Source organism: Drosophila montana, unplaced genomic scaffold (genome assembly GCF_035044405.1).
Source record: "Drosophila montana isolate Dmon_TW-CO22-7 unplaced genomic scaffold, ASM3504440v1 contig_312_1, whole genome shotgun sequence".
NCBI classification, from domain to species: Eukaryota; Metazoa; Arthropoda; class Insecta; order Diptera; family Drosophilidae; genus Drosophila; species Drosophila montana.
The window spans coordinates 641880-664738 of record NW_026998009.1 but is presented as its reverse complement, the minus strand read 5'-3'; the positions used below and the strand labels follow the sequence as shown (position 1 = coordinate 664738).

The following is a 22859-nucleotide window of genomic DNA, read 5'->3' as shown; positions in this document are numbered from 1 at the left end:
AAGCGGGTGTCCCGCGCAAAGTTGGGATTCAACTAAAAATGGAGCGCACAAACAAAAGGCACTGCGCCTGAAAGCCAGCCAGTCAAAGGGGTGTGGTGGGCAGAAGAAGGGGGAGCGGCTTGTAGGTAGGCAGGTTGAATGTATGGGTGCACTGGGATAGCTGCTGCTCGAGGCATAAAGATAGGCCTAGAACTGCGCATTCACTGGCGCGCGCTAAAAGTCACACACGGGAGAGAAAGACTGCTGCAAAGCTTTCAAACATACACACTTACACACACACATACACTCACACATGTGGCATGCAAATAAAATGAATAAATAAAATTGTGCACGTGTGTTGTTCACACCTGCCGCTAAAAACACACACATAAAAGTTGCGAGCCAAAATGAAGTGCGAGCTGCAAGTTGCGAGCTTTTGTTGCTGCTGCAAAATGAAGTTGAAAACGAATGCGGCACAATGCTTTGGCCACTGGCTTGTTATACCCTGTACCCATTTAATATGGACATGAAACGAGCATAACGCACTTTGTGCAAATGCTTGTTGCAAGCATATATATATATGTATATATATATATATTCTCGACCATCATCAAGACAGGAGTCAATATAAACATATTCGCCTACTTGTCCGCACTTGTGTCTATATAAAAACGGGAGACACCAATGTCGACATATAACAGTATGTAGAGTATGCCCAGATCAAGGTAATTTAAAATTGTCGATTCTTTTAACTGTTTTCTTTGAATTGATACTGAGGTTTCCATACTGCATAAAAAGCTAGAGACCCGAAATTCGATATATAAGAGTGTGTAAACTATGCCCAGATCAGGTTTAATTTAAATTATCGCTAAATTAAATTGTTTTATTGATTTCGGCTTAGGCTCTTTTCTGGCATATAGATTCTCATACATCATGCACTGATTTATATATTTTCATCCTTACGAAGATTTATCTAGATAATAAATCTCAATTTTTGGTATGTGCTCACATTTGGATCTGACATTTAAAGAGTTTTCTTAAGATTAGAAATGTAAACTGAAAAAAAAAGTAGAAATTTATTTATATATACATATATATATATATTGCGCAGCTGAGCACAGGGCATATCCTGGTTGAGCATTCACTACAACACTTTTCTTGCCTGTGAGTCCTTGTTGTGGTTGTTGTTGTTTCTCAAAAATTGCTGGCAGTAAAAACTGCAGCACGCACACTCGAAACGCAGCAGCAGCAACAGCAATTACAGTCGCTGTGCCAGGCAGCATAAAAATACGAAAATCGGGTCATTTTGTTACAGTGGAGCTGGCTGGGGTGTTAACACTGCCATTGGTTACCCTGTAAAACAGCAGGAGAGGTGGAGGGGCAGTGCAAGGGGAACTGTTGCTGCTGCTGCTCCTGCTGCTGTTGACTTCGTCGTAAAGTTTATGTTCTGTGCAAAGTGTCAGCGCGTCATCTCAAAGTATGTGGCTGGCAGGTTTCACTTCAAGCTAGCGGTGCTTAAAGTCTTTTATTTAAGGCACAAGTTGCGTATTGCTTAGATATGGCAACGCCATTGTGCATGCTGCATGTAAATATTATCGCTTATGTGCCGCAATTAATGCAAGCAATCAATGTGGCAACTTCTTAAGTGCGGCCATAAACGATTCAAGCATTAACATTGAGTATATAGAACATGATGCGTGTCTTGACATGCAGTCAAAGTCAAAAGCAATTACAATAATAAGAGGCTCATATGTGAGCTATTGGGGGATATGGATTGTGTATATGTCCTGTTACCGCTGATAACTTGGCATTTAACCTATTCAGCTGTCAGATAAATAAAGTAGCATTATTAAATAATTAAATATGTGTATCGCTTTCTTATCTTCCTACGCGAACATTTCACGACAGCGCTTATGAATAGCGTAAAGACAACCGTCTCACGCTTGCCTACAATAAGAAACATATTAAATAGGCGCCACTAATAAAGTCCAAGAGAACAGACTTTCATTTTCTGCAGGAAGATAAGAAAGCGATAAAAACGCGATAGCGCTGTTGCCAAGCGCCACTAAAGGGTTTTCAAGAGAAAGTTTGTCTGAACAGCTAAATGTCTAAAATGCAATACGAAATAAATGAAATTAAAATATTATATATAGTATATTTTATCTTTTCAAATACTTGATAACATATCTTTCATACGACAGTTTTTCCTAAAATCCACTAGAAAATGTTCCAAATATTGTCAATTATATAAGTAATAGATTAAATATACCTCATAAGCAGCAGAGCTTATGAATTCACTCCAATATTGTAATTACATAATTTTAACTAGTTGCTAACTTAATAATTATAATAATAGTTAGTTCTTAGTTGTTTTTAAACCCTCTCGTCTGGTGGCTGCGAGATCCGGGAAACACTTCCTCGACAACCAGCAGAGAATTTTGCTTTATTGTTGTTAATTTCTACTTAATCGTTAAGTCAGAAATCAGAAATATAAATAAGACTATATACTCTGGATTGTGAGACAGAGACAATTGAAATTTAGATATATGAACAGAATCTCGACTGACCTATATATTGACAGAATCATATTGAGTACAATTAACATATTGGCGTAGGTCAGTTAGACAAGGGAAATTTAAATGCGATCAGTTGGCAATGCTGTCGCAGAAATGGCAAGCAAATACATATGTATATACATATAAAACTTGAACTTATACAATTAAAAAAATTTATAATTTATATTGCACCGCTCGAACTAAGGATATTTAATTCTATGTTGCCCCAGACATTATATGAAGAATAGTACGATAGTATTAAATAAAGTTTACTCGTTTTGGCCAATCTTCACAATCCATGGCGAAAATAATTCAAATTTGGTTATTTACACTTGAAGAGCATAGTATTTATGCGCTTTTCGCGCGCTCACTCTCTTTCTCTCTCTCTATCGTGAACTGTCTGTCTCTCTCTTTCTTGGTCTTTTTCCAGCTGTGCCAATGGTATTACATTTCCCCCTGGGATATTGAGGCATTTGACATTCGCAATATTTTAAGTGTTAACTGCATTCGCAGCTGCATTTGCATATTTTACGTGCACCCTGCTGGATGCCATGATAAATACGGCAAGGGGTATGGGGCAAGGGGTTTTTGGGGGTGGTCTCAAAGCAATTTGAAGATTTAACCCCTGACAGCTGCCTCGACTGCTGCTGCTGCTGCTGCTGCTGCTACTGTTGGCAGTTCGGGGTGGTGGGCGTGGCAAGGCCAGTGCAGTGTTGGCAGCAAAGGCCAAGTGACGCTATCCCCAGAGCAGCTGCAATTCAATTTAAACTACAAAAACTGGCACACACAGAGAGAAAGAGAGAGAGAGAGAGAGAGAGAGAGAGAGACAGAAAGAGAGTGAGCGTGGGTGAGTGCAAAGCATCATCAATTCAGCTGCTTATCAGTGAGACAGTCAACGTCTCTTATCTGTCAAGTTGCCAAGTGATTAAGCTTTAAGGATGCCAACGCAAGCTGCTAAGGCGAGTGTGCGGCAACAATGGCAACGGGCTGCTTCAGTTTTTTTTTGGGATGTGGCTGCTCCTCCTTAAGGACGACAGCGATTATCCTTGTGAGATCTGCCATGCATTTTTATCGCTTGTGATTTATACCGGCGTTGCCCGTCAGGCAGCCAAAGCACATGTCATAATTGCGCCCCTGGGAGGTCAACTGTAAAAGGACACGGGCACAGCGAAATGCAGCAACAATGCAGCATAAAGCGAAACTAAACGAAAACGTAACAAATCCTGTATAAATGCCTGTGTGTGTGTCTCTGCCTCTGTGCGGCATAGCTGAAAATTGCATTTGAATAACTCACAATTTATGCGCCAAGCACGCTAGAGCTGAGCGCGAGACGTGACACGAACTCGGCATGACTCAACACGATGTTAAGATCAATTGATTAAAAAAGGAACAGCATTTGACATTGAACATAAGTATGTTTCTATCTATTATATTTACGGTGTCTGCTTACATGGTAGCGTGTTAGATTTGCAAACAATTTCATCAGCTGCGATTACTTTCTGACTTTCTGAACGAACAAAGGAGTGTTGCCGTATTTTTTTTCAAAAAAAATGCCATTTTCTTAAGCCTTTGGCAACTCGAGGAATTCGAAACTGCTAATGTCTGTTAAAATTGTTTCCAATATACTTCTTTTACACCTCACGAAAAACAACGGTCAGCAAACATTGCAATTTAGCAAGTAATATATCATTCAACATTTTTTTTTTATGTTTCACAACATTTTTCTCAAAGATTAAACACCTAAGTTCCTAAGAGTTTTTTCCACTCAAATGTAGTTAGCTTTTGTTTTTAGGTGATTTCTAAAATACGAAAGTAGAATGTGTAGAATTCTTTTTGAGCGTCAAATAATCAAGCTAATACTAATGATAATACCAAGAAAGTCCCACTAATACTCATCTTAGTTTCCAGTGTTGGGGAACGCTCTTGTATTCCTTGAGCATAACACTGCAATATTAGAGGCAAATTAGATTAAGAAATATAGTAGACGGTAGCAATAGGGCAATATCATCTGGATGAAATGCATAGCTTACTTGAGAAAGTACGTTAGCTTTTTAGGGTCTTAATAGAGGATTAAAGAGGTTCGCATTGTATTTGTCATGTGTGGATTTTGCGCGTGTCGTGTCTAGAGCAGTCATCACGCACTCATCTGCAATACAGACACCTTTATATACACACATACACCCACTCGCACACCTATATAGACTCACACAAACGCCTAACGAGCTGTGCAAACAGCGCCGAAGTAGCGTCGCAGCGCAGCTGCCCTGAAAAGTATGCTATGTATTTTATGCAGCACACGCCTTTGTTTACCTGTTTCTCAAATTAGAATGTTATCATGTTGCAGTTTGTTTACAACTGGCTCCTGGTTCCTTCTGCCATTTCAGCTTCGTGCCACCAACCCTCCACTCTGCTGCAACCCCACAGTACATTGCGATGTTCGCCTAATTCCAGGCTGCCGTCAATTTTGTCTTCGTTTTCGTTTCTGTTAACAGTTTTACGTGTGGCTCAAAGGCACCAACAGGCAGGCACCTTTTGCAAGCGTTCATCAACTTAAACGGGGCACCTCAAACACAAACACACACACACGCATGCTTGGCATAGTTTTGAGCATTTTCAATGCATTTGGCTTTGGGTTTCATTTGAAGCTCCTCGTGCAGTCACTTTCCCGTTGATTGATGTTGTTGCATGTGCGAATGACTGCAACTCGAGTGTTCCTATATATACATATATAGACATATATCTATATGTGTGCTCTGGCGCTTTCAAAGGCAAAGAGTTTGTCAAATGAACCTACACTCACACCGACACACACACACACACTGATAGTACAGTTGTTGTCATGTCCAGAGCATTGCTCAATGGTCTATGCGAGTATTTCTCATTTTCACCCTAAATTGGAACAGCACTTTGACAACAACCAAAGACACAACTCCACTTAACTAGGCGTAGTGCATGTTGTGCTTCAAATGATCTTAACTTTGCCTGAGTATTTGCAAAAAATACACTCAGAAAATCGACAGAATAAGAAGTTGCAGGCAAAGATTTAAAAGGTAAATACTGATGGAAATTAGTGGAATTTAATAATATCTTAAATCTAACTCCATTTTTCTTATTAAACAATTACAAACACTTTTCGAAAATGTACATGTCTAGTTTTATAAACTGGAGCAATAATCTCCGATGCCTGATTAAAACCTCGATATTAAGGATACATTTTGAACCTGTTCTGCGATATAATAAATTAGTCAAATATTTTTAATTTAAATAAGGAATTATTCTGATAAAGAAATAAAGTTAATACCTACGGTAATCGAGTCAGCTTTTCAAAGCTATAAAAAGCGAAGATTACTTGCTTGGCTTAGAAAGATTTTAAAATTTAATTGATGAATGATAAACGCTTGGTTCATTATTATATTCATTTTTTTTAGTTAATGACTTTTCTTTTTCGCTGATTTCGCTGAAAATGCTTGCCACATGCCTAAGAAGTGGCAGTAGAAGCAGACAATGTATAGTTTAGCGGCAAATCCCGCCAACAAATGGCTGTAATTGTCGTTTGAAGTCATGGGACGAGGCACATTCAGTTGCCTGGCTACGAATTGATGGGCTTTATGGGCCACAATGGCATTTTTGGTTTAGCAGCTAAGCCAGCGACGCCGGCTGAAAATTACGTAAACACTTCTGAATGAAAGTCAAGTTGTCGAAAGTCCTTGAAAAACCCCAAGCAGTGACAAACTGGCCTGTATATATATATATATATATATATATATATATATATATGTAGATATAAATGTGTGTATGCGAGTGTGTGTGTATCTGATGATAAAAGCGCAATTTAATTAACTGAACGCGAGCGATGCGCGGCATCAGATACAAAATACAAATACAGATACAGATACGTACAGAGCAGCGCACTTTGCATTGCTTTTTGTCTTTGGCCTCGCTCGATATCGAGTTTATGGCGTATATATATATAGATATATTTATATAAATTTTATATGGTATATAATATGTGTGCCGCCTTGTAAATATTTGCCGGCAGCTGTCATTCTGATAATGGAGTTTCAAATGTTTGCTTTTCATGCTCATAAACACATGTTGGTAAGCTCCCCCCTATGTCAAGGGCCTAAGGCCAGCCTGTCTACCATCAGCCCCCCGTCGCCACAAACATGTCCTGCTCCACTCGCATTGCCGCATTTTCTTGCGAGGCTCCACTAGGCAACTGTGTTTGCCTTCGATGAAAACAGCCTCACAGGCTGCATGCACACCCATCCACACACACATTCGCACTGCTTGTTGTTGCCTTTGAAAATATGCAAAAAAGGCCACGCCTCTGCCTGCCGCCCACGTTTCGATTTAATTGCATTTTAAACAGCGCACGTCGCATGCCACAAAACTTCTCTTGCTCTCATATTTTCTATTAATTTCTACCTGGGCAAAATACGCACGTGTTTTTTAATTAAATTCGCAATTCAACTAAATCTTCATTTTGAAGAAAAAATATCGATCGAATTAAAAATCCGACGTGAATAGAGTAAATATTTTTGCTAAAATTCTTTGACTTGGCACACATACTTCTGCAAAAGTTTGGCCTATTTATTATTTGTATATGTACAAAATTATGTGATGCTTTTTAAGAAAAATTCTTTAAAACCAATAAATTTTCTAAGCATGTGAAACTTTACTTGACAATCTTATGTATTACAAACAAATTACAATAGATGTGAATACACAATTCTGGAAAACCGAGGTTTTATCTAGTTTCGTAACTGTTCACGACTTAGCTTCAATTTATAGATTTTAGATCTTTTATCAAGTCGATGAGACTGCCAGAAGTCCATTACAATAAAGTCTCAATAATTTTTTGGTCTATAGCCCGAAGCTGTATGTAATTATTTAAAGTCTCTTGGTAGCCTGAAAACCGGAATCTAGCAAAATAGATTTGGAATTTATCTTTTTTAAATTAGTTTTTGTTGTTAAAGGATCTCTCTTGAGCTGCGAAAGTTTTACATTTGTGCTATTATTTTTTATTAAATCTTCATACAACAAAAAACCTTAAGAATTATATGTGAAATGCATACATGAATATTTTAAAGTATCGATACTTTTAATTATACTATCATTTAGCCTTTTTCAACACTAACCACTTGCCGTCTGTCTTGAATATATTGATATCTAGTCTAAAACACAAATCTGTGAAAAGGAACAAAGTTAAAAAAATACATTTTGTGCAACTGCGGTAATCACATAACGACAAATGAACGAGGACGATAAACGAAACCCCAACAAAATCCGGTCAAAAAGACGCCAAAGAACTAACGAAGAAATAAAAAGCAACAAAATGTAGAAGGAAAAATATAAAAAAAATAAAACCAACTCCCAGGCGCATTAATTAAAAGGCGCAGACAAAGCGAGTCGCAGATTAATTGGCGTCAATGAGCAGCAGACAAACAGAGAAAGAGCAAAAACAAAAAGAAAGGCGAAAGAGTGCGAGCGAGCGAGGGAGAAGAGGAGCCAATGACAAGGACGAAAAGTGATTAAGTAGAGAGCGTCAAGATAGGCGGCAGGCAGCGGGCGAAAGCCGCTGGCATATCGGCGGATATCAGCGCAAATGAGTAATGAACTCGGGCAAAGAGCAAGGCGTAATAATATTTTTTTTTTTATTTTAGTGCACAGCACAATAAGAAACTAGGCCTGCCTGAGTGTGCGTGTGCGTGGGGAATGCGCGCCGCGTTTTATGCTACAGTTATTTTTACCATTGCTTTTAAATTCCCTGAACGCGCCGCATGTCAATGAACTGCTGCAGTTGCCGCGCGTGTGTGTGTGTGTGTGTGTGCGTGCGTTGTAAGTGTGTATGGAATATATGCAAATTATACGCCAGCCGAAAACTTGTCTTTGGGCGGCGGGTAGCGGGGCGTGGCACACCGCACAGGCAACAGAAACTTGCCTGTAATAATTTTGCCGTTTGCTGCTTTTTTTTCGCTCATTTGAAATTCAACAACTGCCGCTGCTGCCATTTTCGCCACACAGAAAGAGCACGAATCAGCGTGATAGAGGGAGAGCAAGAGAGAGAGAACGTTGGTGTGTAAAAGAGACAGCGCGTGCCATATACACGTTCGCACTTTTTGAATGGGAATAAGCCTCGTTTATGTTTCGTATGTTGCTCGATGCGTGACTTCACTAAAAAAGAAAAAAAATAAAATACACATCAACCGCGCACTATACGCCTAGACGCTCTCCCCTCCCGCCACATTCCCCCCTGCTGTCTGCTGATTTGCATGCATGCAACAACTACAGAGGGCACCGAAGGCGACGAAAAGTGAGCGCCACAATTTCTGTGGCTACCATTTCGCATTCGTCTGGCTTTCCCGCTGCTTTCTCCTCGATTCTCTCTCTTTTTTTCTGCCACGCCCCTGTGCCCACATTTTTATTTTAATTAAACTTGCTCCTTTTTTTTTTGTCTATTGCTTTTATTTCTTAGCCTATATTTTTCTGCCATTTTTCGTCGGCTTTTTTTCGCATTCAGCTTTATAATTGTGTTGAAAGTTCTGCTGCAAACGAACTTGCATAGAAATAGGAATTACATTTAGAGCGCGGGGAATACGAGCTGCAGCGCTGCTGACTAGGAAATGCATAGAAAGTTAGGCAAATAACTGGAGAGGCAACACGGACAAGAGAGTTACCAGATGCCAAATGTGATGTGGGACTTAATTAAAATATAAATATACATTTAATCAAGTGAAAATATATATAAATAATTGTATTTTCCACTGTAACAATTTTTATTTTCGCTTCATGCAATTACTTTTGAATTTCTTTATTAAATCGCAAAATCTATTTCTTTCAGCAAAGCCCATTAAATTTTCCTTCACTTTTCATTGAATATCCATTATCCATTCCCTTTCGTTACTTTTAAATTTCCTGTCGTGTCATCATCTAGAGAATGTATATATATTTAAAACTTTTAATGAGATAATTGTGAAATTATGTGTGGGAGTTAAGGTCTCAGTTAGGTATGTAAAGTGTACTTAATACGATTTCTTGCAGGTTTAAGTGGTACAGCAGCTGTAACAGAAAATAAACTTGAATACACTCTAAACGCTTTAGCAATCTATACAATATCCAATAGCACTTTGCGCTAAGCACCGCCAAAATGCGCGACTGCAACAATCTGGTAAATTGGGCTACCAAACGGGAATTATGCGACTGTTCACAAAGCACGCCCCTCCCACGCCAGGCATTCGTACAGTAATAACCCACTAACCGGAACGCACAAAAACCAATTTTCTGTTGTAATTTGTTGAAAAACGAATTTGATTAGGTTGACGCCGGACGCGCGCACACACACACACACACAAACACACACGAGAGGGAAACATGGACAAAAAGCATAGCATACTTTCCAGCGGTTCTGTAAATTTTGTGGTGGGAGAGCTAGCTGGTAAATAAAGTGAGTAAAATGGAAACTGCAGTCAACTGCAATAATGTAATGGTTATATTTAGAAAGAGATAGAGGAGCAGAGAGTGAGAGAGAGCAAGAGCGAGCAGAGACAGATGCAGCTGTTTTTGTTGCGTTTGGTATGGCCGCAATATTACGTGTCCTGTGCACACTTCTTGCCGCATCCTGAATTGAAAGCAACTCCGTTAGCCACTGTTTGGTTTTATATGCTAGCTGTTCGATTTTGTTAGTACCGAAAAAAAAGAACCAAAAATAAAAAGTAGTCTACTTAATTTCAGAGTAGCCAACTGGCAGATACTCTGTAAATACTAATAACATATATAATAATTTTAATTAATAAAAGATAAAAAAGACGAAGAACGCATTCAAAATTATGAAATAGACAAACATACATCCAAAATAAATAAACTAAACTCTAATTTTGATGCGCATTAATATATAAGGATGCGGGCTTCTGTCTGTTTCAATCATTTGCGCAACTTTGATATACCCTTTTCCTATTCCTTCTCCTATATGTACAGGGTATAAATACGTATTGACGACTGCATTTTGGTCACGCCTCTAGGCAGCTGGCGGGACCTTTTCGGCCTGCCCTGGCTTGGCCATTGCTCCATTTCATTTTACCGCATTTCTGTCGCAATTTTTTTGATGCTGTTGCTTTTGTTGTTGGTGCTTGGCGCATTTTGTGATTGCACTTGCAGCTTGCGCACAGTTCATACCCGGAAATTGCTCGGTCAAAATATTTGTGCAATGACAGGCACGGCTAACAGTACACATAGCCGCACACTCTCTCCCACCCCCCTCCCCCGTCCACTGTTTGGCTTGCAACGTTAGTTAAGCGCCCAGAGATTTGGTTTTTTGGCATTTTTCATGCCCGGCGCGCGCGCTCGTGAATATTTCAGGCATTTAATTGTAAATTACACATACGCCTTGTGTGCGCTTTATGCATTTTTTACAATTGTTTGCCAGTTGTTGACGCTGTTGTTCTTGTTTCTGTTGCATCTGGTTTTTATTGTAATGCACGGATTTGGTTATTGGACCACGCGCTTGGGGAAAAGGTTGTATCATTTTTTCCCATCATTTGGTTAGCCCGCATTTAAAAATTTAATTCGCTTGATTAAAGTTCCTGTAAATTGAAATGGTTTTCGCTTGTCGCTTGCTGCCGCTCTTCAATTATGCAACAGCTTGATGGTTGATGAAAAAGCCCGTGGCAATCCATAAACCCCAAGGGAGGGACTTATTGTACATATTTGTTATTATTGTGTGCAGAACAAATTGTTCCATAAGCCTTTTAAGCTATGCAGTAGACTGCCGAGCTTTAATAATGCTGCAAAATAAGACTTTAAATGTGGGCTTATGAACTTGAGAATATGTCAAAAGTTAATTGTATCTCGTTTGTTATTTTCTTCTATATTTCCCTTTAAACAATGAAAATATATATGTTTAAACTATTACAACAGTTGTTGGCTGGTAAATTTATCTATATATTAAAGTATATATAGATAAGGATATATCCGAAATTAAGACTATCAAGTTGTAGACCTGGAATAAAATAAGCAAATATATGTGTATATTTGTATACGATATATAGGAAAGAATGAAATTAATCATTACTTAACAGAAAGAATTTACTGGTTGCTTTAGAGCTTGGACCTAAGTATTTAATCGAAAATTTGTATAAATGAAAAAAAAAATTTTTAAAAAGTTGCTATTAGCTAGCAGCTTAAAAAGTTTTTAACAACATACATTTATAAATATGTATGTTGTAATTATGATGGAATTTTTTTTCCTGGTGCGGTTAAATTAGAACACAATTCTGTAACAAACTATTTGTCAATTCTATTTTTTAATTGAATATTAAATTAGGTTTGTTTTTGCAACCCGTCATTTAATTAAATTTGTTATTGTCTGTCGCAGGATGAGAAAAATCAATTGCTGGTCACGAACGTGTGGCTAAAACTGGAGTGGAACGATATGAATTTGCGCTGGAATACCTCCGACTATGGCGGTGTTAAGGATCTGCGGATACCGCCGCATCGCATCTGGAAGCCGGACGTACTGATGTACAACAGCGCTGACGAGGGCTTCGATGGCACCTACCAGACGAATGTGGTGGTGCGCAACAACGGCTCCTGCCTGTACGTGCCACCGGGCATCTTCAAGTCAACATGCAAAATCGACATCACGTGGTTTCCCTTTGATGATCAGCGCTGCGAAATGAAGTTCGGCAGTTGGACCTATGATGGATTTCAGGTTTGATTCAGTCGACCGAGTATGCGAAAAAAAAGCAAGGCAACCAGGGAGTACACAGCTCGTAGTTGTTATGCTTATACGAATCATTTTGCGAAACTTTTATAATTTCTTCAGTTGATTTTTATTTATTTATGATTTTTTTTTGTTTATTCGATTCATATCGAGGTGGAGATGGCGTAGCGATATATATATTTATATTATTCTACCCTCTCCCCATTGTAACTAAAGCTGGATTTACAATTACAAGATGAAACTGGCGGTGATATCAGCAGTTACGTGCTCAACGGCGAGTGGGAACTACTGGGTGAGTAAGCCAATGCCAGAAAGAAGAAAAACAAACGATTCGCTTGAAAAAAAAAATAGAATAAACTGGCTTTAGAGCGGGGGCAGGCGTTGCTGACTTTAAGTAACTCACGTACTCTGTCTCTCAATATTTCTGTCTCAGACAAATGAAACGAAAACATACACATTAGAAAAATTGAGAAATGACTGCCAAAGCATTGGCATTGTCATTCTCTAGCTATATACATATTTATATGTATATAGTAGTGTCCGTGTGAAATTCGTTTGCCCAGCAACAGAAAAGACAAAATGAAACTTGTTTCTCCATCTTTGACACACACACAACGGACTTGCCTTAAGCCTTAAAAGCCTAAGGTCTTCTAGTATTTGAATAAAGCAGTACTTTTTCATATACTATATTAGACTCCCTAAAAAAACATGGCATTAGATATTTCTTACTCAACTCTCTCTCTAAACTGAAGCAGGGTTCAGGTTGCGAGCTAAAGTTCCGAACTCGTTCCGTTCGAAACTAAGACTGTTTAAATTGGCGTTTCCGTTCAACAATTGATTGTGTGCCAGTGTTGGTAAGTTATCTGTAAGTGTACACCGTCCAGCTCAGGCAATGGCAATCAATCGGTTTGTGGAAACGCATTCTATCACTGTTGCTCTTACATCTTAATTTATCAACTTCTTACACCTAACATATGTAACATATATTTCGAGGCCATCGAATACGGAATGTAGTACGGCATCTAATGAACCCTGTTCAACCCTCTTCAAACTATACTACTTATAACTGTACTACTCTTTACTACTGTTCAACACTCAAAAATATCACACGCTTATCCAGTGTTCTCCCACTCACTCACTCTATCAACAACAATAATAATAAAAAACCAATTTAAAATTCATATAAACTATACTATTATCAAAAATGGGCGCTTTAACTTTTCAAGTCCGAAATAGCCGCGTAAACGTTTCGTTTACCATAGATTCAAATGACATACTTTGTTTAAGTACTTGTCAGCGGTGTAGCATAGTTTAGGGCCTAGTCTTAACTAGTCAAAAATATGCTGCGCCAACTGGCGAGTACCACAAAGATAAACTAACCTATGCAAGAGGTAAGGCCTGGCCCACGTATGCAACCCCTTAGAAATTTTCTCAAATTCTTTCTCATATATTTCTCTTTAACGAAGATGGCATGTTCAAACATTACGGCAGTTGAGAACTGAATTCGATTATAATGAATGCTGTTTAGAAACACATAAACAATCAATAACTATTGCATTTTGTTTAGCTCGTAAGTAAAGCCGGGCAAAAGGCTAAGAGATAAATATAGTCCAATTCATAGAACCTGACCCGATAAAAACTGGAAGAACCCATTACAAATTAAATATTCAATACGAATTAGTAAGAAAATCCTATATTCATTTACTTTTATATCCCCTGCAAGCCCTCTAATTGCCTCTCATTATCTATTTGGTAATAATTTAGCTCTATTTTTGTGCCCTTTTTACAACTCCTAATTGGTTTTGACATTAGTTTTGATTACTTCCCTAGCGCTTACTTAAATAAGAGATTCCTTTCCTAAGCGTTGAACTGAAAAAAACGCTTGAAAAAGAAAATAGAAATAACTCTGCGAAAATGGATAAAACCCGAAATAGAAATGTTAGAAATTAAAGGGAGAAGCAGTCTTGCACACAAGAGCGTAAATTGCACTTTTCCGCATAAAATGCTAAGACAGCTATATGCGCAGACCCACCCACACCAACACCATCACAGCGACCACCACAACCACCACTCACCACACAGAGCTGAACTTTTGTTAAACACACACACATACACCCACACACGATAGAGGAAGAGATTTGGCTCTTCAGTTGGGTACAACCACGCACCAAACCAATTAAGAAATTAAAAGACAAATACAAATACATTCCCAACAACACTCACACACACAGCACTATAAATTAGCAGTTGCACACAATCACACACAAAAAAAAAAATAGAATTCTCTACTCAACACTGGCCACAAAAGTTCACAGCACACAAAAGTGCTGAGAAAGTTTGTGCAACAAATTTCGCTTTGGTTGCTTTTTTTTTTTTACTTTTCGTTGTGCTCTCTTTAACTGCATTTCTTTGCTACGGCTTTTTATTTTTATTTGCTTTTCATGATTTCATTTGGCTTTTGTTTTTTCTATAAATTTTTTTTTGTTTATTTTTTTTGCTGCGTATTTTTTGGGAGTTTTTCTTAAGTTGTTCGCCTGTGTTTTTTTTACTGAGCAGCCATTTTCAGTGCGCATTCGTGGCAACCGCCTTTGGCTGGCAGTTTATGCAAATATTTTGGAGTTTCCACAGTTTTCACAATTTTCTCAGCGTTCAAAACGCGCAACGCTAACGTTAGCTGGGTAATTTTTAAATACTTATCAAGACGGTTTTGTGCGCTGTCTGTGTAATCCCGCTGGTAATCTATGTTTAAGTTGTGCACATAATTTAGCCAGCCCTTGGCATATGGCAAATGGTTTTGGCCAAAAGTTTTTCAATGAGTATATGGGGCTATGAAAGTTGAGAGCAATTAAGAGATAGGGTTTTCAATGGAATTAAGGTACTTAACAACACCAAGCAACCTACCTTAGTGCACTTTATAGCTAAGGGTTTGTTTTTTGAATGGATAGAAACAGAACTGCTTTAGATATAGCCGAAGTAACCTGCCTAGAAATCAGCCTTCAATTTCTCAACTTAAACGTTTGCATTACTTTAACTAACTTGCTAGTTACTTGCAGCTCAAGCAAAAGTGCTAAAAGTTTTTGGAAACATGTTTGCCTCGGCGCTTACTTCAAATTAGTTGCTCGTATGCAAATAAAACTTTTTGCCAAAAACTATAGCTACGCGTATATGTATCTTCACACATACACACTCACACACACAGAGTCTATATACACAAAACTTTTTGGCTACACTTAAAGAAACCACAGCATGCACACAGAAACCAAAGCTTTCATACTCAATGCATATATCATTCCGTACTTTCTTATAGACTATAACCTATTCATAATCTAACCCACACACATACACACGCATTTGCAATGCAAACGCTTCACTTTACTCAAATTTCTTAACGCTTTCTTTCATAACTACTCTACACACGCTTTACTCTCTCCAAATACTTACTCTCTCTCTCTCTCTATTACTACTTACTCTTTTGCCTGTATGCCATGCTCGAAATAGACATAAAGCTCAGACAAAGGCCCAAGTAAAAGCTGACACGAATCACAGAAAGAAACGAAAATGAAAAGACTTGTAAATATTTTGGTAGAATTGGATTTACTAATATCTTTATCTTTGGCACGATAACGCGCTACTCCTAGGTGTTCCCGGCAAACGCAATGAGATCTACTACAACTGCTGCCCGGAACCGTATATAGACATCACATTTGCCATTATCATACGACGACGTACATTGTACTATTTTTTTAATCTGATTATACCCTGTGTGCTGATTGCATCCATGGCTCTGCTGGGATTCACCCTGCCGCCGGATTCGGGTGAAAAGCTGTCGCTGGGTAAGTAATTTTATCAAAGAATTTCAAAAATAATCAAAGAAAATAAATAATAGCGTGCAAGCAGAAACTAAAGTAGTAAGCGCCCGAGCAGGGACTTAAGTATTAGGCGCCCGGGTAGGGACTTAAGTATTAGGCGCCCGAGCAGGGACTTTAATGCTCGATCAGATACTCGAATAGTTATATAAATTAATACGAGTTTTCACTTATATAAAACAAATACTTGTCAAATGGCAGCAGCTTGAGAGGCCCTTCAAAAGTATTTGCCAAGTACTTTTCACAATAATGACATCCACCACCCAGTTCGACTATAAGATTGAGCAAAAAATCTCCCCCGCGCTGTTGATGAGTGCTAGGAGCCTCGAGCCTGGCTGACATCGCACATTAGACCTTATTGCCAGGCGGGGGGAGAGCGCGATGATGATGGGTGATGATGACGCCAAGGGCTGGTAAAAACAAACTATTGAACTGAGAATGTTTCCATGGCTGGGCTGTAAAAGTGGGCTTGAAAAACGTGAGCTATGTTCAGAAGGACCTTAAAATATGCCGCCAAAGAGGTGTGGGTTGGCTGGATGTAAGTGAAAGGTGCTGGGAAATATTTGAATATCATAAACAGTTATTGATGATGAGCTCTCACTAATGCCGATGGAATTTGGAACAGTTGAAGTATGATTAATTGAAGCGTCTGTACAATTAACTTTAACCTAAGCCAAGCCATGGGCTAGCTTTAATCTTTACCCAAGCCTTATTTAATCTACTTAACAATTCGTAGCTGTCTTTTTGGCACACATATTTTACTATATTTATTTTTGATATCTAGGCGTTACGATTTTGCTCTCGCTGACCGTGTTCCTCAATATGGTTGCCGAGACAATGCCGGCCACCTCAGATGCCGTGCCTCTGCTAGGTAAGATCTTTTTGTTTGCCAATATTTGCTGCTGGTATTGCTTATTCTAAATATATATATATATATATATCTATGTAATCCTTGTAATATCCTTATCATATGTATACTAGTATTATCGCTGTGTCTTCGTACGACTTTGCTTTTTTAGTTCATGTGTTCTTTTGTTTACAGTCTTTAGTATCATATTAAAGAGCCTATATATCATAACTCTAAAGTTTCGATTGAAGTTACGTTCATATATATTCATATACTCATGCATTTCTAAAACGATTTTAATAACCGAATAAAATCCGATGATTTTATAATATTAAAACTTTGACACACAATTTAAAAATAATAAACAAAATATAATCAGCTCCTATTTGAAATTCAAGCAGTTACTTTGGCCTTAAAGTCAAACTATTTTGCCAGGCAAAATCGTCTGACCTTAAACTGGCCAAAGCAACTGCGCGCTGATGTTAAAAAAAAAAGAGTCTAAAAAACCGTAGAGAAAGAAAAGTAATTAAAAAACTAATTCGTAGGGCAAATAAATGATGCAATCAATACTTAAAACCTATACAGAAATTTAAAATATAAAGAAACGTTAAGAATAATACTCGTAAATTTCAGTTGTGACACACAGAACACACGAGTTGGTTTGATAAAATGCACACACATTTGAAAACGAGTTACTTGCACGCTATAATCTTTCCTTTTGGGTTGTAATACAAATTAATTAACTTCATTCGAACGATGTAAAATTATGTATAGGTTGTTTCTGAACGCAAGATAAATACTGCAGTTATTTAAAAAAATACATAAAATCAGTTACAAGTTTTTTAAATCTTTAACGATTTATAAAGTGTGTTTATAGTAATTCATATTTTTAGTAAAGTATATGAGTATTTATCACATTAAATATGATTCTCTTAACCAAATGGGAACCTTTTACTTATGCTCCGTTAAAGTAGTAAACGTAGCATTGACAATTGTTAAGTGTTTATCTATATCTATTGCGATTCATCCTATAAATGCTTTTTCAGAATTAAAGCGATTCCCCTAAATTGCTTAAGAAACAACCGATACGTAATAAATACAATTACTTTAAAATTACAACCAATTGAGCTTTCATATTTTCTGCAAAATTCTTTTAAAATTCAATTTGCAAACTTTCAACCAAAAATTAAATTTGTTCGTATTTCAATATTAATAATAAAATCTCTTCAAATCAAATACATATATTTGTAAACCTATTGTTCAACTTAAACTATCTAATTCAGTTTCTATGGCGTACTTTTTTGGGTGTCTAATTCAATATATACTTATATTATTAACAGAAATGTAAACTTAAAGTTAACTGTGTGTGTGTGTGTGTGTGTTTAAAGGAATATTTTCATATCAATACAAATAAATTAAAATTAAATGTAAAATGATAAGAACAAAGATATTGCATTTTATATAAATACTAACTAAAATATTTGTATATATCTCTGCCTCTTTTTCTTTCTTTCAAAAAACTGTATACCTTTTGCCAAAATACTCTAAAATGAATACAAAATATCAAACACTGAATGAACTCTGAACGAAATATGCTACCCTGAACTATGCTCGACACACAACTAACCAAATCAAACAAAACTAATACAATAATAATAAACCGAAACGAATCCAATCAAAACCATTTGCACCACAACAAATCACACTAAAAACTGTCGATACACACCCAACGATAAACGATAAACTATTTTATATATATATAATATACATATATATAATGATAACACGCCCAACCAACCAACAGGTACATATTTCAATTGCATAATGTTTATGGTAGCTTCATCCGTTGTGTCAACGATTTTAATATTAAATTATCATCATCGAAATGCTGATACGCACGAAATGTCCGAATGGGTAAGTTTTCAAATGGGTCAGTCAACCAAACCAAACCAAAACCAAAACCAAAACAAACCAAACCAAACTAAACAACAACTCGTATCCAAATCAACTAACAAAACAACAAAACAACTGCAAAATGTGAACCCATCACTTATCATTGCCTCGAGCAGCAGCAGCAGAATTATGAGCAGCAGTAGCAGCAGCGGCAGCAATGGGCGCAATTGCCATTTCCAGAACCAAAACAAGGACCTGGCACTGGACTTGCCGCGCCGCCTGCTGCTACCACCCATACATAGTCGCCATGGCATTAGCATTTCTTTCATATGATTTATTTCGCTAGACCCACAAACGAAACAGAGACAACTGCATATATATATATATATATATATACATCTACAATTTTTTCATCATTTATTTTTATTTTTTTCTCTTTTGTTTTGAGAGATGTGCTAAAATAATTTATGTGTTATTTAGAGAAATGTTTTTGTGTTTTATTTAGTTATCGCCCCGGTAACTTGTGTTGTATATTTGTTATTGTTTCTCTTAATGCAATATATTGTGTATTTGTTTTTGCTTTAGTACAAAAATTAAGCCACAAACTTGATCAGCAATTTGAATTTTAAATGTAGAGTCCAACAAAATGGCAAGGGCTTACAATTTTGCGGCTAAAAGCCGAATATATTTGGAGTGTTTCCGGCTGAGCGCACCATAAAGTGTATCTTTATATACATAATTAATTCTAAAATCATGTTAAATACATTAAAATAGCTGTAGAGTACGCTAAACAAAGCAGAATAAAACGCGCGATTTAACGATTTAGCGCTCCTTTTTGGGCTATGCAAAATGCTAACGATTTTCCGCTATTTGCAAAAACAAATGAGCAGAGGGACTGGGAACGTATTTAAATCCGTTTTGATATAATAATAGGCGAACCCATATATATAAACATTTTTATATATATGTTTCATATGTATCACAGATATCACGCATCATTGTCAATTCATAGTTCATGAAATCTCGGTGAAACCTCCAAAAAAATATAACATACTATGCTAAATGCAATTATTCTAGTTGCTGCACCAAAAGTACATGCATACCCATCCAAATATACACACATATTTATATATGTATACATATATATATTTATATTAATTGTTGTTATTATGATTGTGATTTTATTGTTGTTCTGCCCCGTTTGTTGTTGTTGTTGTAACACAGTTTTTTTGATTTGCGTACACAGAATTTTTGTTTTTGTGTATTTCGTATATCGTTTTTATAATTGTGTTAATTCAAAGCCTACTTAGAGGCGCTTATGCAAGCTGTTTTTGTTGTTTTAGAACTACATATACTTGGCCAAAGCCCAAAAATGTCAGCCGACTCTGACGGAGTCGATGTGTGTGTGACCCAGAAAAAAAAGAAAATAAAAACAGAAAAAAACCAACTGAAGAGAAAAAATATATAGTTCAATACGGAGCCTCAAATGTGACGGACGGATGTACAGAGTACAAAATGAATGTTGTAACTAATATGACTAGCCAACATGTCTGCTACGACGAGTACTGAATATGTCTACTATAAAATAATTTATGTAATGAAAAATATCGTAATGTTGATGTTGGGCCCATAATTTTCTTCTTTATATAAGCAAATGCCACTCTCTCTCTCTCTCTCTCTCTCTCTCTCTCTCTCTGTCTGTACAATCCATCACAGCCTGCCCATTTTTTCCAGCAACGCCAACCTACTCACAAACTAACCAAATCAAACCAAACCAAACCAAACCATCTACCCCATTCACTTGGAGCCCCTAGCTCGTTTCTAGCCACCAGTAACTAGTTGCACAATGATTTTTTCCTATTTGTACTCTCGTATATTCTAACAGATAAAAGCGCAGCCCAATTTAATTAATATATGCTGTCACATGATATCGGAAATCCTTAAACTATGTCTTTAACTTGTGTAAATAGCTTTCTATGTGTAGATGTATAGAATGTTGAATGTTCGATGTGGCTTGCGTTCATTATTGGGTGGGTATTATTGAGTATGTTTACAATAAAATTTGTTCAATTTTAAGTTATAAAATTAATTAGCTATAAAATTTGAATAGTCCTTTATATTAAGCATTAATAATTAGCATAAGATATTATTTTAGAGTAGACAATAACGCAAGTTAAAATATTTTATCGAATCCAAGAAAAACGAATCATTTGTAATAATAATAATAATATTAATAATAATGGCAATAATAAAACCTATAAATAATATTGATAACGATAATAATGATGGTAATAACAAATAAAATAAATAATACTAATGATAATGAAAACAGTCATAATAATAATAATAATAATAATAAAAAAAAGTAATAATATTAATAATAATAATAATAATAATAATAATAATAATAATAATAATAATAATAATAATAATTATAATAATAATAATAATAGTAATAATAATAATAATGGTAATAGTTATAATTATAATACCATGATAATTATAATAATAACAATAATAATTCGTATAGCAAAATAATATTACTTTATTATATAATTTTATTAAGGGTAATTTTATTTTTAAAATTATTTAACCTGACATTTCAAGTCAATAGTATAGTAGACTAATTTATTTAGATATTATGTAAATTGGCTATTGAAATTATTTTGAATTTTTATTGAAAGCAATTCCATGATAAGTGCTCGTTTCGCTGGCAATATTATTAGAATATCAGCAGCCAAGTATGATGCCCGTCTAAATTTCGTATCATGAGCTAGTTTTTTATTTGTGCCAATTGAAAATGGCCGAGACGTCAAGTGGAAAGCAATTTCTGCACATTATTGCCATAGCATGAAGAGCCTAATGGAAGGTTGCAATGCCTTTCCCGGATTGTGTGTGTGTATGTGTGTGTGCGCGAGTAGTACGCGTGTGTATGTTTGTGTATGTGTACAGTACATAGGAACAAGTTGTTGGCTCACAAGATGGCTAAGAAAAGGAGTCGCTAAACTGAATGCAGCTCTGTGGAAGTCAATTGGCTTTTAAGCAGTCAGTCACACGAAAAGTTTTCTATTTTTTTGTTCAAGAATGTGGACAGGCGCTTGTGCCGACTCGACATGCAATTGAATTTGGAGCAATTGAAGAAAAGCCCCCAAACGAGCACAGACACACACACATACACTGTGGCAGGCGACAGTTGGCCCAGTTGCAAAAAGTTGTCGTGACACGGGCATGAAAATTGAGCCAATTGGCAACGCAGGTGCATTAGAAATGTGCAGCGCTTAGGGCATGGCATCTACAAGGGCTCTGCCCCTCGCCCCAGCTACCCTCCTGTAAACCTAACTTCTATGTGATAACAACAAATCAATTTGCACAAAATTTGCACAAAGCCAGCGACCAAAAAAAAGAGAGAGGAGAAAACACAGTAGCAGAACACAGCTGTGGTCTGTGGGGCGAGACCCAGGCGATATATGGTTACCAGAAACCACCTACCTACTCTCAATGCTGCTACTCCTTCTATCCATGCTCTCCATTGGATCGCATTCAAAACTTTGCATTTGGTTTGCATGCCACGTCCTCAAGCGCACTTCCATGTATCCATCGCTTGTTAGCGAAACCGCCAACGTCAAAGGAGTACAAGGAGACAAGGGAGGCAAAAGGGCTGGGCGGGTCGACTGTTCGCTGCAGCAGATGTCAATGTGGCTTCGGTTTGCAAAAATACAAAAAATACAGCAACAAAAAAAGTTGGGTAGTCACAGAATGAAATGCAGCTTAGCATGACAATCGATTCGGTTTTAGCTGTTTCTTTCGATGGCTGCGCTTTGAACTTTAATCAAAAGTAAACAATGTTATGGAATATTTAATGGAGGCATGTACTACGAGGGGTCTTACCAGTAGATTGATTGTTAGGAATGCAATAATATTTATCTATGCTTGTGCTCTTACTGTTTGCTTAGCCACAGCATAAATCACATAAAATCAAGGCATAGAAGATAAATAGT

The 22859-nt window shown here is 37.0% G+C and overlaps 1 protein-coding gene across 3 annotated transcripts in view; it reads left to right on the top strand.

The window, feature by feature from the left end:
* The window catches only part of nAChRalpha5 (nicotinic Acetylcholine Receptor alpha5), a 45772-nt gene that overhangs the window by 12260 nt on the left and 10653 nt on the right, over nt 1–22859 (top strand). For 2 of the 3 annotated variants that reach the window (XM_064686088.1, XM_064686087.1), the window contains exons 3-7: nt 11908–12243; nt 12472–12547; nt 15894–16088; nt 16906–16992; nt 18773–18882. In XM_064686088.1, coding sequence (XP_064542158.1) covers nt 11908–12243; nt 12472–12547; nt 15894–16088; nt 16906–16992; nt 18773–18882 — 804 coding nt within the window. The remainder of the gene's footprint in view (nt 1–11907; nt 12244–12471; nt 12548–15893; nt 16089–16905; nt 16993–18772; nt 18883–22859) is intronic. The other variant, XM_064686089.1, reaches the window with a different exon arrangement.